An 18,949-nucleotide genomic window follows, 5' to 3' on the forward strand; every position below is an offset into this window, starting at 1 on the left:
GTGGCTTCATTCCTCCGTGAAGGCTTGTAGCTATCAGTTTGGCAAGAATCAAAGTCCAAAGCTCCAACTGCTACCTGCTTCTGACTCCAGGAACTTCTGTCCCCTCCCCATATGGCTTGATCCTACATCCCTCAAGGGGACATTGGGCCAATCTTCAAATCTTCACACTCTCAGGGGCAAATGACAGCAATGTACCTGGCTCATTTCTCAGGGGGGTCAAGAGGAAAACTAAGAAGAATTTTGTGTTGATATACCCATATTTTTTCGTGTCTGTTTTCCTCTCTAAACTTTTAGTAGTATATTTTTATGTGTGCTGAGTATGAGATTAAAAATTCCTTTAATCTTAAAGCAAGTATGGTCCCTGAATCCCTTTTTGATTACAGGGTTCCCGGCAGCATTTGTTGCAACCTGGGCTGTGGCGCGAGCAACTCTGGCTGACGCAAGGTGAGTGAAAAAGAAGAGGTAAAGAGAGAGCCTAAAATTTCCTAAGACTCAGTCTTCCTGCCTGGAATTTACACTGGCTGCTGTTGGGGACCACATTTCCTTTTATGGACATCATGTAGGAAATTACCTTGGTGGAATTATAGCCTTTGATACATTACCAGCAAGCTATCCATCCCAGAGGTCTTGGGACAGAAAGACTCACAGACCAGATTAGGATGCTTGACCTCTCTGGTTTGTAATATCATTTTAAAACATATTGTAAGAATTCAAGGGGGAAGGAGATAGGTATGTTAACATGCTTAAGATAATGGTGCAAGCATGTGGAAGGATCGTACCACATGAGTCATGGGACAGGCAATATTCAGATCTCCTCTCTCAATCTGTCCATGTCAGCCGTCCCCACTTGATGGTGTGGTTTTGAAGACCAGAGATGTGGTTGCAGCAAGGAGACCCACAGACAGAAGGTGCCCTGGGCCAATGACACACAATTGCTTTCTCGTATTGATGAGAAGAAAGTATACTTGTTCATAGTTATAGCTGGCCAGTTAGCCTGCTAAACAGCTTTGGGTTTTATTTGTGTTCCTTGGGCAAAAAATACATGGGCACGGGTTTCACCAATCAGTGGTGGAATTAAGATGTCAAGGATATTGAGCACTTCCTGTCTATCAGGGGTATTTTGTGTCTCATATATATGGTGTATCATGAATATATAGTGCCCAGTTATACTTATGTTTAACATGCATGGGCTCCACTTATTACATACTTATCTCTATTTGATGCAAACTATGGGTTTCATCCAACCCGTTTGGGTTTTTTTGGTCTTTTATAGCATAATTAAATGTTTTCAAAAAATAAATGCACATTGGAAGTGATTCACTAGGATTACCAAGTAGCCTGGGGCTAATTTGAAGTAGCATTTTATTATTATTATTATTTATTATTATTATTAATATTTAATGTTTATTTGAGAGAGAGAGAGAGAGCGCGAGTGTGTGCGAGTGCATGAGGGAGGGGCAGAGAGAGAGGAAGACAGAGGATCTGAAGCAGGCTATGTGCTGACAGCAGTGAGCCCAATGTGGAACTTGAACTCATGAACTATGAGATTGTGACTTGAGCTGAATGAAGTCGAATGCTTAATCAACTGAGCCATTCAGGTGCCCCTGAAGTAGCATTTTAAAGTACAGTGCAGTGATGGTGAATGATGGTAAAAGACCTTATTTTTAGACTTACACAGACCTGAGTTCAAATCTTGGTTTAGCTGCTGTTAGCTTCAAGACCATGGGAAACACACATGACCTCTTTGTACATCCATTTCTTAATATAAAACAGAGATAATAATGTATACATGACATTAATACAGACAAAACGCTTAGCACAGCCTGGTAGCTGACAGGCACTAAATGCGGACATAATGAGGAAGGGTTCAGGTGCAGGTAACTCACAGGCCTGTTCTACTACTTGTTGGTCTGTGACAACAGATGTACTACCTGGCCTCTCTCATCAATGAAGTGCAGGTAAAATGAATATTACTCTTCACGGCATTGTTGTAAGATTGAATGGGAATGTATGTAAAATACCTATAGTTTTGGAAAAGAGTTTGGAATAGTAAGTACTAAATACTTATTAGCAAGTATTATTCCCTTATTTCATTAATTTATACCTATATGTAATGTCTGACCAAAAATAATGTTTTTGTTATGTTATCCCATTAGAAAGCAGGACTTATGTTTTCATTAATCCTAACTGATGGTATTTATCCTATCAAGCCAGCGGAGCCTTGATTCTGCTAAAGTTAGAGCTTAAAAATGAGGCTGGAGAAGAGATGGGGCCACATCTTCCAGATCTTTATAGGTTACATTAGGATGGTTGTTTTCTTTTTTTTTCCTTTCAGTGACAATGACAACAGATTTGCATTTTATAAAGATCATTACCAGCATGAAAGGAAAAATGGGAGAAAAGTAATAATAAAGATGACAGCTAGCATTTTTTAAAAAAATTATTTACTTATTTTGAGGGGAGTGGGGAGAGGGGCAGAGAGAGAGAGAGGGAGAGAGAGAATCCTAAGCAGTTTCCATGTTAGGGTGAGCCCAACGCAGGGCTCGATCTCACAAATCGTGACATCATGACACGAGCTGAAATCAGCAGTCAGATGCGTAACTGACTGAGCCACCTAGGCACTCCAGTAGCTTAGCATTTTTGAATGATACCCACATTCCAGGCACTTTCTAAGGGTTCTGTAACTATTAGTTTAATTGAACTTCATAACAACTCTATGAGACTGAGGCCAGAATAGTTGTACCCAACATTGCACAGCCACAAGTGGTAGAGAAGGAATTTGTCTAGACAGTCGGGCTCCAGAGGCTGTCAATAAATACCATGAGCAGAGTAGATGTTTCTTTTAAGACTAGTGGTATTTTTATTTTCTGTGGGGGAGGAGTGTTGTAGAGGGATTCCTTTTACATTATCACTGACAGCTGCTCACCCTTCAGTTGCTTCAACACCTCTGGTAATGAGGGATGCAGAGGGGACAATGCCCATTGTACCCTGGGCAGTTTTTCATGCCTTCATTATATCTGCGTTTTGTCCTTCTACCACTTGTAGTTCTATTCTCTAAATCAGAAATAATTCATCACCTATGATGGACTTTTTAATAGTTCACATTTTTTTGCAAGGTATGAGCTCATGCTGGGGCATCGGTGTTGTATGTAAACATACAGAGCTATTTACTAGCACATGTTTCTCTCATTCACATGATACGATTAAATCTACATTTCATGGTGTTCAGAAAGGAAAACCATAACTACAAGTAGTCTGCAACTTCAGTATGTTTGAACTCACTATCCCACCATGTAAAATCTTCCTTATCAAATTCCTGTAGCATTTTGTATGTATATTCTGTTATTTTCCCTTTCTTACATACTATCTTATTTCTCTTGATGTGCATGTATAACTGTCAGATTTGAAAAAAAAAACCTAAGAATTACAAATGGGTAGGAGTGAATGTCTCTGTTTTATAATAGAGAACTCTTCAATGCTTGCTGATCAGTTGTTATGGATCTATTTGGCCACTTTCCTCCATTTGCTAAGTGTCTCTTAAGCAAGATAAAGTCTGACTCGATGCAAACTGTGAGTTACCAGGAGATGCATTTTCTTGTCCGTTTGTTAATTGTGGCCATTTCCCTTAGCCTCAGACTTCCCATTTGTAAAATGAAAATATTCTTGGTGATGAGTAAGGTTGTGAGTCTGCAGGGGGTAGATTTGAAAATCAGATGAGAGCCCGTTTATGAAAGGGCTTTGCAAACTCCAACTTCTATGCAAACATTAAATTTGCTAATAATTGAGGGTTAATGTTATCAGCATTATCATTATTGCTATATGTATACGATGATACTGGAAATGTCAAAGAAAACTTACAGTGTCTGCTATTTGATTTCTTGCGGGGTGGGTTGAGTCAGTAAAGAGGTACTAAATAATGCTAAATAATTTTACCCTGAGATGTGTAACCATATAAATTAGATTCGGAATTTTAGAGAAAATAGATCCTAAGATATTTTTTCGTTCAATCCTCTCATTTGAGAGATGAATAAAATGCCTCCCAGAGACATCAGGTTACATCTCCAAAACCTACGGTCCGCCTGTAGCAATTTTGACTCATTCATCGGTTCAACAGATATTCCAAGCCTTGAGCATAGAAAGCAAGCAAAAATATTCACAATGCATTTTATATTGAATTAGATAATTAGTTTTCTTAGCGATCTTTTATTCTTTCTTGAAAATCATAAACTGAATCATACACCATTAACAGTCATATGTATTTTTTTTAAGAAAAAAAAGAATTATACGTCTATTGTTTTTGAGGCAAAACATCCTTTAGGTACACAATATTTCAAAAAGTACAACTGATACTGAATATTGCTCTGAAACAGTTGAATTAATGCCAAAAAATTAAATATAAGTTAGATCATGTGACTCCTCTGTGCAAAACATTTATTCCTGCCTTACTCAGAATAAAATTTTGAATTTTATAGTGTCCTGATCTGAACGTGATAATTGGGTTAAGGGGTCATTTTATATTTATTTTGCATATAAAATAAAACTGTATTATCACATACATAGCATGATTTCAAAGTTGCCTAACTTGATTTTTCATGAAATTCAGCTTGTCTCTGGATAGAAAGTTTTTGTGGGTTTTCTTGAGGGTAATCTGACCTACAGAGAGTGCTCTGCCACAAAGTTCAGCTTTGGAGCCAGCTTGGGGCATCCTCAAAGGATGAATGGGATCTCTGCTCCTGTCTCTAATATTTGAGATTCTTCTTTTTTTCTAATCTGGCCTTCCAAAGCTAGAACTCTGATTTTCTCTGGAGCCTTGCCTATTAGAGGTAAGCCGACCAGACTCAGTTTTGGAAGATCCTCTAAATGCTACTGAATACACAAAAGAAGTCTTACAGTTCTAAAATTCTATCAAGTTATTTGGCTAAGCTAGGGTAAGATAATTGAGTAGTTTTGATTGGACAAATGAGCTTAAAAAGTGAGTATATTTGTTTCTCTTTCTTTTTACTTAATGAAAGCAACCCCCCCCCCCCATTAGCTACCTTATTACCTTCTCCCTGCTCATTCAAAGGAGATGAGATGCCAACAGGCAAGGTGGGACCCAGTGGTGCAAAGAACCAAGAAAGATAGCTTCTACCATTTCGAGGAAATCTGCATGGTTCCCAGGGCTTCTGCACTTCCCCTGCTCTTGTCACATTGTGAGTTGTGGGTACAATGTGGTGTTCGGTCAGCACAACTCCCTGGATCTGTTCTGGCAGAACAGTGCCTCTCCTATTCCCGGTTCTGGCTCCAGGAAGTCCTAGTTCCTAGTTTCTAGTCAGACCCTTGTGCCTCATGCTCACTACTCAGAACTGCATTTTTAGTTACATTCATTTCCGCATTTTTGAGAGTGTTAAAATTTAATTTGTGAAGTCTGAACAGAGGGTAGTTTCTGAGCCATGTTAACAAACACAGCATGAGCTGGGACATTGAGGAATGAATGAATGAAAAGCAAGGATTAATAGTGTTTTCTTAAAAAAAAAATCTGACATCTCAGTTGCCTTTCATATCAAAGGGTGAATTTGAAACTTTGACATTGAAAATTATCAAAGTCAAGTTTTTCCCGTTTCTAGAGGTAGCTGGTTTTGACCTAGTTCCAAATAGAAGTATTTTATAGAGCTGCAATTGTACAACTGAACTGAAGTGTGTTAGGAGACACCGTGATGAAATGTCATTGAGGCAAAGAAAGAAGATTGTGGAGATATTACCAAAAGTCAAAGCAAAAAGAAAATTTACAGAATTCAAGAGCCTTGCAGCTAGTGAATCAGTGTTTAATTTATATTCATACAATATATGCCACTTTCCATTTAGTAGGAAGCGTTTTTCGGGTAGCGTGATAGACATTCTGCACAACTCAGTCACGCTTATCTTTCCTGTATGGTTGAATAATGTGAAAAATACATGCATGCAAATAATGCTAGGAAAGGTTTAATAATGTGCGAGTGCAAAATCTCCCTGTCTTTGATTTCCATGTTATTCAAACTTCAAGTCCATTGATTCTGCAGATTGCAGTGTATCAGGGTCAGGATTATACTTTGGTTTTGGGGTCTAGTTGATTCTACTGCGGTACATCTTTCTAATGGAATGCTGTGCTACTGAGCTGTCTTGGTACCGATAGGAAAAGAAATAAAAAATGTACTGTTAAAAGGAAAGAGCCAGTTGCAGAACAGAGTATACGTTGCACTTTTCATAGGGTAGGGGAAAATAAGATATAATATTTGGATTTGAATATGCATAAGAAAACACTAGAAACATATACAATAAAGTAATAAAAGATGTGATATATACGGAGAGAGACGGGCAGAGGAAAATAGGAAGATGGGAAGAACTGAGATGTCTCAATGGCTGTCTTTTCATATAGTTTGATTTTTCAAATGGGAATGTATCACCTGTATGAAAATGTTAAAATTTAAAACTATATGGTCATTACATATATACTGAAAATGTTTTACCTTCAAGAAGTAGTTGAAATTGCTTTGTATTATCCATAACTTATTCATTAATTTAAAAGTAACTTTTTGATAAGTTTATCATCTAGAATTAAAAAATTATCCTTATATCCCTAATATTTTTTATATAATTTCATTTATTGTCCCTACAATTGATGCTAGGTTTTGTCTAAGGAGAGAAAACCCAAGAAAGAAGCTTTTAGTTATGTATCTTTAATGTATAAAAACTGTTTAAAGTGCTACATTAAAGTTTCAAGCAGAATTAGTTTTTCTCAACACTGTTCCATTTATTCCAGTTTCACCCAATCCCAAACCAGCCTGGGTGAGACTGAGTGAACTTACTTTCGATTCAATTCAATCCAAAAATATTTGTCAACTACCTACATGCTCCATATTATTATAGGCACTTATACTACATCAGAAAATAAGAAAAACGTTCCCTGTTCATGTAGAAACTAAATTCTAGTTGGGATGGCAGTTGAGCAGAAGATAAACATAACAAATAGGTAAATCATATAGTGTTTTTATTAAGTACTGCTAAAAACAAGCTTTTTACAGTCAAAGATAAAATCATGGATTTTATGCTAATGTAAAATGAGCGTTGTCAAAGATCTTTAATTCACTAATTAATGAGGGAATGAGTAAGATGTTATAACTGGTTCAAAGAAGAAATATAGGAATCACACGCGTATTATATTTAGCAAAATGAACACTGAATAAATTTATAAATACATGCAAAAATTCAGTCTTCATAAGGCAATAATCAATCATATTCCACCAAACACAACTAGTTTTCATTTCTATGTATAAAAATCACTTGCTTCTAGTTTTCTAACGCATATCTGTCAACAAGGATCATTTGCATTACTGTCAGTTTTTAATGTTTATTTTTGAGAGAGAAAGAGCATGAGCAGGGGAGAGACAGAGAGAGAGGGAGACACAGAATTCAAAGCAGGCTCCAGGCTCTGAGCTGTCAGCACAGAGCCCAGCTTGGGACTCAGACTCACGAACTGCAAGAGCAGGTAACGTGAGCCAAAGTTGGATGCTTAACTGATTGAGCCACCCACTGTCAGCTTTTTATTGCATTTCGATGGATAAGAATGATTCACATTATTGTCAGTATTCTACAGCATGTGGAGTTACAGAATTCCTGGAACTTTCGGAAGTGAGAAGACTTTCTCATTCCAGTGATAAGAAAATGAAGTATCAGGTGTACCACATTTAGAAGACAATAATTTTTTGTGGCTCTGGAACTGTGGTTTTGACTCTTGTTGATATAAAATTAAACAATATTTATAATGCTCCACAGTTCATCATATGGAAACCAAGACCCATTACACATTTTTTCACTAGTTTGGGTATTTAATGAGATGTGTGTGTGTGTGTGTGTGTGTGTGTGTGTCTACTTATCTTTCAATCAAAAGCTTGGGACTGGGGGGGGTGGTGCGCCTGGGTGGCTCAGTTGGTTAAACATCCAACTTTGGCTCAGGTCATGATCTCACAGTTGGTGAGTTCAAGCCCCACATCAGGCTCTATGCTGATAACTCAGAGCCTGGAGCCTGCTTCAGATTTGTGTCTCCCTCTCTCTCTCTGCCCCTCCCCTGCTTGCATTCTGTCTCTCCCTCTCAAAAATAAATAAACATTAAAAAAAAAGCTTGGGACAGGAATGTTCAGTAAAACTTAAAATGCTGCTTGGTTCTCACTGCCTATTTGCTTGTCAATTTATTCATGAAAATTCTTTTCATATCTCAGATGCTGGGAACTTAGTGCTGGAAACATCAAGTGGATTTATCAAGCTCCAATCTTAGCAGCTATCGGGGTGAGTGTAAAAAGCCTGTGTAGTAGAAAGAAAGGAATAGGATGCATAATTAAGTTGCTGCTAAAACTGAGAGAGAGTGTGTCTGTCTCTTTCTTCTACAAAGGTTTAGGAGACTCGCACATTACAGCAATAGCTGTTGGGAGAGTCTGGGCTAGGATCATACCAGTACTTGTGGCTGATGCTGAGATCTATGCAGAAAGCACAGACCTTGCTTTAATCAGCTAGCACATGGTTAAATTCCAGGGCTTCAAGATATCTGTGACCATTTACATGTTCAAGGAGTTGGAAGGTCCTAAAACTCTTCTTTCTTTACATCTGTTATATTATAGCTCCACTTTACTGTTCTGATCACCTGGTAGTAAGTAGGTCAGGAGGAGAGGACAAATAGTGGGAGAACAGAGGAATTACTGGGAGAAAGAAAAATGATAGGACGCTTCATTATAAAGCATTGACTAAACCTCTTCCTTGGCATAATGTCTTCCAGTAGTTAAGAGGATGCTATGTGGAGACATATTCCACAGAATCCTGTCTGATATGTAATAGAAAAAGACTGGAGTAGGCAATGTGTATTGCATGGACCTTATCTGCCTATAATATTTCACGGGTGTATTATATCTGTGTTGTGAAAGAAAACAAAGTTACACTTCTTTGTGTCTGACAAAACTCACCAAAATGTTTACTCTTGACTTCCCTTGAAGGCTTTATCGCTTCTCTGTGGTTTGATGAAGAAATTATACCATCTCATGTTTCTTGTGTTAATTCAAGATTATAAACATCTTAATACAATGACTTATGTTCCCATATTAACTGTTAAATCATTTGAAAGTAATGTAGGAGTCTAATTCTTAATGATTTTCTTTTTTTTGTCTTTCTTTGTTCTCCAGTTTCTTACTTTTCTCATTTTGTTTTCTGTAGCACAATGCATCACCCAGTTTGTCATTATGTTGCCACACTGGATACAGAGGGACAGCTATTAATGGGACTGAGGTTTTGTAGTATTTATCCAGACTCAGAGAAAAGCTTGTTTATCTCATAGGAAAAATGCAGAAAGAAAAACAGAAAAGATTGAAAAGGACTCTTCATTTCAAAAGCCCATTGGTGTAAGTGCTTATGGGGGAAATAAAATGTAGAACACTTTTAGAGAAGCCAGTTTGTATCCTTGAGAAAACAGCATATTAGCAAAGTAGAACAGATTCTATGTCATAGGAGAAGCTATAAACGGACTGTGGGTAAATGAATGAACGACTTACATTTATAAACTCTTATCGTTTAATTTTAATTTTAATGAAGGGCTGCTTTCTTAGTCTGGGGATAAACCACCCCATCAAACCATTTGGTGATAAACTATATCCCTGGGGGAACATGAATGAAGTTAAAGATACAAATTCACTTTATGAAGTAGGGTCTGGTGTTTACCACTCTGATTTCCCTTTTATCCTCTAATACTCTATCCTCATCTGTGCTTCCCCACCTTTCATTTTCTTTCCTCCTAGTTCCTCCTCTACTGGGTTCGCTCATCCATCACTTACCATCCTCTTTTTAAGGGGTCTTCTTACTTTTAGTGTCTTCAGTGCTCTGTACTAGAATTGTGAAATAAGAGATAATTAAACATTATATGAAAATGTAGGTGAGTTTAAGAACATCAAGTGTGAGTTTTCATTTGCTGGAAAGAAAAGACCTGTGAAAAGTCTAAGAGATCCTCGCAAAATTAATAACTGAAGCAGAGGACAGTGGAGACAAGTAAATCATAGGACGTCTTCCATTGAAACCGTTGATTTAAAATTTTTTTAATGTTTATTTATATTTTAGAGAGAGAAAGAGAGAGAGAGCGTACAAGCAGGGGAGGGGCAGAGACAGAGGGAGATGCAGAATCCAAAGCAGGCTCCAGGCTGTCAGCACAGAGCCTGACCAGGGGCTCCAACTCACAAACTGTGAGATCATGACCTGATCTGGGAACGCTTAACTGACTGGGACAAAGTGGGATGCTTAACCAACTGAGCCACCCAGGCACCCCCAAAACCATTGATTTTTTAGCCAAAGCTTTGTGTTTTTGTGTTTGTTTGCAGATCTTAGTTACATTGTCAACATGGATGAGAAGTTTATTTGCTGAGGTTTCTAAACTGAAAAGTAAAACAGTAAAGTTAGGTGATTATGGAGGTTCTTAGAAGATTCCCCATTGGGGAAAGAGAGCTAGAAATGATGGTACACTCAATGCATTTTGAAGAAAACTTAGGGGGAAGCCACTTTCATATTCTCGAACTAAAATTATGACAGCTCCAAAGCAAGACTTCTTAAATGTTTTTCCAATATCACAACACCCATTTATTCTCATGAATCAGAGAAGATTCAAGAGAAGCTTTGTGTTCTTTGAGCGACCATTTTGTTTTAGTATTACAATTCAGTTATCACAGTTCCCTTTAAGATCCTCTCATTTCACTGTAGAACCAGTCTGTAAGGAAAGAGGTGTGCCTGAACCTTGTCCTCGTGTTCTGAGTGACAAGGCTCCCTCCTCTCAGCTCCTCAGTGTCCTGAAGCTGGGAAGCATGACAAATAACAGCAAACACTGCACAGTGCTTACCTTGCAGTGGACACTGTTTTAAGTGCTTTATTTACATAGATTTATCTAATCTTCTAGAAGAGGAAACTGCCCGAGGTCACACAGCTAGTAAGTGATGGAGTAAGTGGCTAGTAAGTGGGGATTCTAACTTCAGGCCCACTGTCTCTACCCAATGAACTCCTTGCACGTATAATAAAATCTAATGTTGCTGATAGTCTAGAGAAGCCCCCGGTCACTCATGCCTGCACCATTTACATGCAGTACCTCAGCCACATTGTTTTCCTTTCAGATCCTTGAACTTGTCCACCTCTGCCTCCTCAGGGCTTTCCCACATTCTGCTCTGTACCCCTGGAAGGTGGGGATGTGCTTTCTTCCGTTCCTCACTTTAAATGCCACTTCTTCATTGTGGCTTCCTTGATGCCTCCAGTCTAAATTAGGTCACACCTGTCATAACCCACAGAGCAAGGTGAGGTTTTTTTCCTTCTCAAGATCATCACAATGTATGAAGCTCCTAATTGTTGAGCGTCCATCTTGCCCTCTAAGCTACAAGGATTATGTGATCAAGAACCATATTTTCCCTAAACTTCTATATTTCTAGTGCCTAGCAGGTTTCCTGGTGCAGAGTGGCCACACAATAAATATTTGTTGAAAAAATAAAACTGTGTGCGAAGTAGATGCCCTGGGGAACTGGTAAGAGGCAAGAAGTGAAATGAGAGCACCAAGCAAAGTGCTGTGTAATTATAGAACCTCTGCATTTCCTGTAACCTTTTCATTTCCAGAGAAGGTAACTAGAGTGCACGCAGATAAAGGTCACAGATAGTGTGACAAAATAAGACTAAGCACGGTTTTGACCATGTTCTTGTCACTTGCACTCCAAAACGTGTCAAGATTGTTTCTTGAATTTATGGGAAAAAGGTCTTTCAATTTTTAAGGCAATATTTATAGTTTTTATATATTAACTTTGGATAAAATATTTGTTTTTCAAACTTGCATTGCATGTGGCAGGGTTTTATGTAATTAGATATGCTCCATATACACTATCAGAAATTATTTGCCAAGAATTTTAAATATAGGTTGGATCCCTCACTTAATTCTGGCTTTGGATACTGGAATAGCAGAGATTCTATTAATTGGAATTTTGTGTATCTGGGAGTAAAATCTGGGAGTAAATGTGATCAGAAGTTCTAAGCTATATATAAAGCAAACTGAATTTAAGAGAACATAGGAGTTTATAGAGAATAAGCATTTATAGGTTCTAACTTGAAGAAGTCATATCGAGAGAATCGAATTTTAGAGATCATCAGACTTTAGTATAAATTTAGGATGAACTACTGTATTTTGGAATCACACAATCTAAAATTATAGCACTGTTGTTGGCTTTGTTTTATTCACAAGTGTTAAAACCATGTTTAAGAGAACATCAGAAAACATTAGAAAACATTCATGTTTTTGTTCTGAAAATAAACATCTGCCAATATAACAATTTGTTATTCACCTGCAACACGCTGTTGATTTGAGGATGATTAAGAAAAAATTCTTCTGTATAACATCAAACTCTGAAAGGAATACTTCCTGGTCGACAGCAGAGACGGAGCGTTGTTTTGGTGCTGGGCCTTCCAGAACATCGATGGAAGGAAGAAGAGGGCACGCAGGGCAGCATGGCCTGGAAGAAGTGGTAAAGGTTTAGTTGGCGGATGTAATCCATCCTGACCAAGGGGGCCACCGCCCCCGGAGACAGGAGGACCTACATTCACACAGGAGGCTAAGGGGCAGACTCCTAACCCTGGAGATGCTGCAGGGCAAGTGTGCTTGTGGCAAGCTCCCAAGGCAAAGAAGGTTGGGCCAGGTCAAACAAAGTCCATATTCTTCCCACATTTGCTCATTAAATACTTAGGTTTGTCTCCTTCAGGGCTGGAGAGAGTGAAGGGGAGAACGGAAGTGCACGTCAGTTGAGCAGCGCCCCCTGGCAGGGACAATCGGGACCAGGAGAAAGCACCCCTCCCCCGCATGTGTCCAAAGGCAGAGATGAAAATTGCAGGGGCCCAGAGATGGGTTTATAGAGGTTTTACAACAGTGGGCTTTCCTATACATAAATTCTGACTTCTTTCTCTGAGCATGTCTTTTATGATAGACACATAGAAGTGAACACTCTACATGAAAGGGGGATATGCTGATTTCCCAGAATATAACCAGGGCTTGGAGAGGGCATATCTCATGCAATTATTCATTCACTCATTTAACAAGTCCCGATTAAACACCGAGAACATTGCGGGTGCTGGGTGAGGCAATGGCGGTGATACGGTGGGGCGACAGACACCAGTTCCTCCTGAAGCTCAAGCAGAGTGGGTGAGGCAAACATTTAAACGTGACAAGTGCTGGGGTGAGGTTGGAACAGCTTCAGAGGAAAGCTGACATTCAGCCTGAAGCCTAGGAAAATGAGCTACCCTCGTGAGGGAGGGGAGGCAGAGGGAGTGAGAGAAGGATCCCGGCCAAGAGGGCTCTGGGAACAAAGTCTCAGAGATAGCCTGCGGGGCCAGAGGTTTCCAGGCTGAAGTTTTGAGTTCTTTGTTTTAATTCATCTGTGCTTCACTTTGAATCCATCTTTAAATTTTTAATTGAGAGAGAATCTAATGTTTACATTTGCATTATTTAAAAACCACATTTGCATAAAATTGATTCTATATGTGACTGGTTTTAATGCTGACGAGGGGGTCATTTTATTCACCTTCTCGGTTTTGGTTTTTTTCTTTGTTTTATCTGTGCTCTGCCTGAAGTAGACCTTTAAGCAAAATTTTACAAGAGGTTCACATGAGAGATGCGAGGACTCTCTAATTTTCTCTTAGAATCGTGTCTTCATCTTCTAAAATAAAATTGAAGAATCTCACCAGGACGCTTCTTCTTGGTCTCGTTCTTTTATCATTCCATTTGCCCCGCGTATAACGTCATTTTTCTGTCCACAGGCTCAGATCTTCCTTTGGCGCAGGGACTTCTGCCTCTTATATTTTTATTGGTTTGTTCAATTTATCATTATCTTTTCTGCAGAAGGAGAAATAAATCTGCATGATAACTTGCAATTCCCTGTCGTCCACACAGGCACCTCTCCCCTCATTGTGTGGGTGGTTCTCTCTGTTCTTTACCTCCGGTGTGGGAAGCGTCTTCAGTGGTCTTCCACATTGCTGGATGTGTTCTCCTGCTTTGTTAGATCTGCTGTTTGCTGTTTCAAATACTGATTTTAAGACTTGATTATATCTTGTTTTAATTAATTAATCAATTTATTAAAAAAAATTTTTAATGTTTATTTATTTTTTGAGACACACACACACACACACACACACACGCACGCACACACAGTCAGGGATGAGTGGGGGAGGGATTGAGAGAGAGAGACACACACACAGAATCCGAAACAGGCTCCAGGCTCTGAGCCGTCAGCACAGAGGCTGACGTGGGGCTCGAGCTCATGAAACGTAAGATCATGACCTGAGCAGAAGTCAGATGCTTAACCGACGGAGCCATCCAGGCTCCCCAAACTTGATTATGGTTTAGATTCTTTACGATCTTTTCTTAATCCACCCTGCTCTTTAAGTTTCTGTCTCCATCTCAATCTGCGGTAACTCAACTCTATTTTACGGACAGTACGGTGCAGTGGTTGAGTGCATGCTATTGCGTCCAGGCGGCAAGGGCCTCAGGAGGCCTCTGTCACGTGCTGGCTGTGTGACTGGGAATAATTTGTGTAAACTGTTACTCAGGTTCCTCATCTGTAAAATGGGGCAATAATATGCCTATCTCCTGTGAAGACTGAGTCACTTCGCGTAATACACTTAAGTGGTCAATAACTTAGTTTCTAATTACCCTTTATTCTATACTTTCCTAAATTATTCACAGTAATTATTTGGAATGTCACCCAACTATTGTCGCAGGTATCGGCATATTTCGTTAGCTGATCTTTTAAGGCAGCACGTTTTACTCAATCTTAGTTTTTCTTAATTCTTTCCATAATCCACTTCCTTGTCCTTAAATGCATCGTCTTAGTTATTAAACTGATGTATTGGATGTGTGTATTTTCTGTAGTCAAATTCTTGGGAGTTTTCAGTATTTATTTAGTGTGGTCCGCTGGCCAATTCCTGGTCGTGAGCTTTTTAATATGGATGGAGTTTAAGGTTGGCCTGCCTGAAGCCATCTACAATTTTTCCTTTTCCAGGAACGGGAAATGACAAGTGATAGTCCCCAGTTGGCATTGCTTCCATAGCTATGCCAGCTTTAGTTCCTACCACTTCGTCCTTTAAGGGTAATTACACATCATCGCTTCTCACCAGTTTGACTCCCAGCTGCACTGTATCGCCTGGGGCTGTAGTCATAGGGAGAGTAGAATTAATGAGGCCTGACATGAGTGGCTGTTCACAAAGTAGCACTCATGTGACATCTGTGAGCAGCTCTCACCCTCTTATTGAAAAAGATTTTGTGTCTTAGGCACCGGCGTGGCTCAGTCGGTTGAGCATCTGACTTTGGCTCAGGTCATGATCTCACTGTTCTGGAGTTGGAGCCCCTCATCAGGCTTGCTGCTGTCAGCACAGAGCCTGCTTGGGAGTCTCTGTCCCCCTCTCTTTACCCCTCCCCTGCTCATGCATGCTCTCTCTCTCTCTCTCTGTCTCAAAAATAAACAAACATTAAAAAAAAAAAGAGAAAATGATTTTACGTCTGGAGCCAGGTGTTGCGGTGGGTGAGGATGAATGGAGGTCCTCAGCTCTCATGTTTTGCATTTTTTTTATCCTCCTGAAGAGAAGGTATAAGATAGTGGTTAAGAATTCACAGTACAGACCCACACAGACCTGGGTCAGATTCCCCTGATAGCTGGGTAGCTTAGGTCAAATCAATTGATCTCTTTGGGCTGGAGTTTCTTCATCCGTAATAAAGGGACCTATGCTTGTCCCATATTCCTGTGAGCATTTAAACTCAGGTGTTCAATAAATGGCAGCTGTTACTGGCCTGAAAAATCCTTATTCTTCCACCAGCTCACAGTGCACCTGTGTCCTTCCTCCAGGGTATGGGGCTCAAGTCTCAGCCCCTAGTTCTTGTAAGAAGTGTGAAATCAGTGAGAGGTGAGAGCATAGTCAGTAGGTAGGATGGCAAAGAAGGTGGCAGGGGGCTGAGGGCTGATGGAGACGATCAGCTGGACCCAGGAGAGGGGCACATGAATCACCCCACAACCCAAATTCTTCGAATTCCAGAAATGGTTGAAAACTCGGCAAGTTTTATTTTCCAAGATCCAGAACTTGATCAGTCCTCTCTTCCTGCTGTTCATCTGCCGCTAACACAAGCCCACTCTTGGCAACCCACATTACCGTTATTCCTAAGTAGTGACACTTTCTGGACTGCAGGCATCTCCAGGGCCTCAGGCTTCTACTTGCCTATGACCCTAGACCTGGAGATCTTTTCTTTTTCTTCATTTTGGATCTCTTTTGTGATTCTTGTGGCTCTCAGACATAAAAGGGCTTATCCTACCAGCACCTCCCCAACATTTTTAAAACCAGAACTTGATTGTCTCTGGGGTTCTCACACCTGTAATATTTCAAATTCAATCTAACTGCCTCCAGTGGGGGCCTATTCTTAGACAGCATCTTGTTTTGTGTGTGCCTGAGAAGTGTTTTTAAAATATTGTTTTAATTGAAGTGTACATGACATACAGTGTTAGTTTTAGGCGTACAACTTAATAGTTTAACAATTATGTACATTACTCAGTGCTCATCAAGATAAGTGTGCTCTTAATCCCTTTTATCTATTTCATCCATGCCCCACATCATTTGCTTTTTTTTTTAAACCTTTATACTTCACTCAATACTTTTCATATGTCATAAGAAGGACAGCATCCCCCAAACAACTCTATACAGAACTGTATAACAACTATATAACAACTTTATACAGAAGCTGGGAACTCATTTCAAAAAGGGCAGGTAGTTACATTTGTATAACTATTATCCTTTATTCTGCCAGTCTGCCACAGGACTTCATCTGAACTTGGGTTTGGAAATTCCCTATGGATTCTGGCAGATCATCCTCTGGCATTTTTAGTTTCCAGTGCTGTTGCAACTTTTTATCTCTGTGTTTTCATGAGGGCAACTCAAGAATCACTAGCTGTCCAGTATCTTATCTCAGAGTCCCTCTTTCACATATATGGAATGGGTAATTTATGGTTTTTGAATACAAAGAAGTTCAATTTGTATAACTTTTTATAAACATCTTGATGGCTAAGTTAATAATTCTTTGTAATATTACCTTCTCTTTCAGCTCAATTTTATTCTGTTTCTGAATACGGTTAGAGTTCTGGCTACCAAAATCTGGGAGACCAATGCAGTTGGGCATGACACAAAAAAGCAATACAGGTAATTCCAGGACAGGCATCTACCAGAGGAAATATTTTGGTTACTATTTAGAGTAAAGAACAGGTATTGATTGATCTGAAATGTCTCTGAGAGATAAATTTGTGAATATGAATTTTCACTTGGTTTAGTTATGCCATTTATCAGAAATGCATAGATATATTTTAGGAAAATCTAAGTAATCCAGAACCTTCCTAATGTGCTTACATTTTAAGTATTAAGTATAATTTTTTTTATCTGTTCTTAGCAGATTGGGATTTTCCCATAAACAATGTGACTACCCAGAAAATCTCTTGTTGATGATCTTAGCAGACAATTTTATCTGTGTTCTTTTTTTTTTAAATGTTTATTTATTTTTGAGAGAGAGAGAGAGAGCAAGTGGGGGAAGGGCAGAGAGAGAAGGAGATAGAATCTGAAGCAGGCTCCAGGGTCTGAGCTGTCAGCACAAAGCCCAACACAGGGCTCGAACCCACCAGCCGTGAGATCATGACCTGAGCTGAAGTCGGATATCTAACCGACTGAGCCACCCGGGGGCCCCTCTGTGTTCTTAAAATAATATGTCATAACTGAAAATATCAAGAAGGTGGGTTTGCTGTATCGTTTCCAATCTGTCCATCAAACTGGCCCCTACCAAATATAAATTTTTAAGAACGTTCAAATACACTGAGCAAGACACATTATTCAGTCTTTCATGAAGAAAAGGGCAAATTGAATGTTTATGATCATTATCAAGCTATCTTAAGGGTATTCCCACTTTTCCCAATGACAATTTTGGGAGTCCCAAATAATAACAGCCTCTATCCAATTGTGCACACATCCAGTGGTCAGGTGGATGTGGATTGATCTTTATAATCCCAAAGTAATAACCACTTCTTTCTGTCTTGGATTGTTAGGAAATGCTGTCTGAGACACAGAAAGGAAGAAACCATAGTCAGTATTTTGGTTCAGTGTCACAACTGTTCTCGAAGCCCTTTGTTGAATTATTTCCCTCTACTGTGTAGGCAACTTTCACTGTCAGGCAGAAAAGATGACGGGTATAGACTGGAGTCTGGGATAAGACACACACTGAACAAACCAGTAGCTGCAGGCTCCAATTATTTTTAATGTGCTGCAAGCGGTATTATTATAATATAAATTGTGCCTAAGAGTTTACAGTGAAGGACCTTTGCCATACTAATATAGCCTGTCTCCTGTCACATCCCACTGATGAAGACAAAGGCCAGGGGATGACAGAACAGTGGAAAATGTAAATAGCTCTTCAATTTTCTCCATAAAGTGGAAAAGTACAAAGCTTTTTGAAAGCTGCTTATTTCTCCAGTTCTGAATAAAAGCTCCTTATTTTTATAGTTCTAAATGATGTGAACTTGAACTCTCAGTTAAAAGTTACCAAAGAGACCTGAGAAAAAATTCTGGAGAGAACAAAGGGTGAATTATCTTAAAACATAGTTTGAATAGACAATATTTTGAGTTCATGCATGGGGGGGAGTAGTTCTCAAAACAATGGAAGAGAAAAATTCATCAAGGATTAAAATAATCTATTTAGAATTCAGAACAAATTTTTAAATCATCTGGGGCCCAGAAGTGCTTTAAGTTTGAAGTGATTAATTTGAACAGAGTCTAGACTAATGTCAGGTAGTCAGGGAAAGTATTTTCCAGCCACATACATTTTTTTTTTTAATAACTGAAACACCCTTCGTATTCTTACTAGTGTCCA

General features: G+C 39.2%; 1 protein-coding gene across 9 annotated transcripts in view; it reads left to right on the plus strand.

Moving 5' to 3' along the window:
- PTH2R (parathyroid hormone 2 receptor) overlaps nucleotides 1–18,949 on the plus strand; it is a 128,861-nt gene that overhangs the window by 100,132 nt on the left and 9,780 nt on the right. For all 9 annotated transcript variants that reach the window (XM_053215712.1, XM_053215713.1, XM_053215710.1 and 6 more), the window contains 3 exons: nucleotides 384–444; nucleotides 8,235–8,301; nucleotides 17,144–17,238. In XM_053215712.1, coding sequence (XP_053071687.1) covers nucleotides 384–444; nucleotides 8,235–8,301; nucleotides 17,144–17,238 — 223 coding nt within the window. The remainder of the gene's footprint in view (nucleotides 1–383; nucleotides 445–8,234; nucleotides 8,302–17,143; nucleotides 17,239–18,949) is intronic.

Source organism: Acinonyx jubatus, chromosome C1 (genome assembly GCF_027475565.1).
Source record: "Acinonyx jubatus isolate Ajub_Pintada_27869175 chromosome C1, VMU_Ajub_asm_v1.0, whole genome shotgun sequence".
In the NCBI taxonomy this organism is placed as follows: domain Eukaryota; kingdom Metazoa; phylum Chordata; class Mammalia; order Carnivora; family Felidae; genus Acinonyx; species Acinonyx jubatus.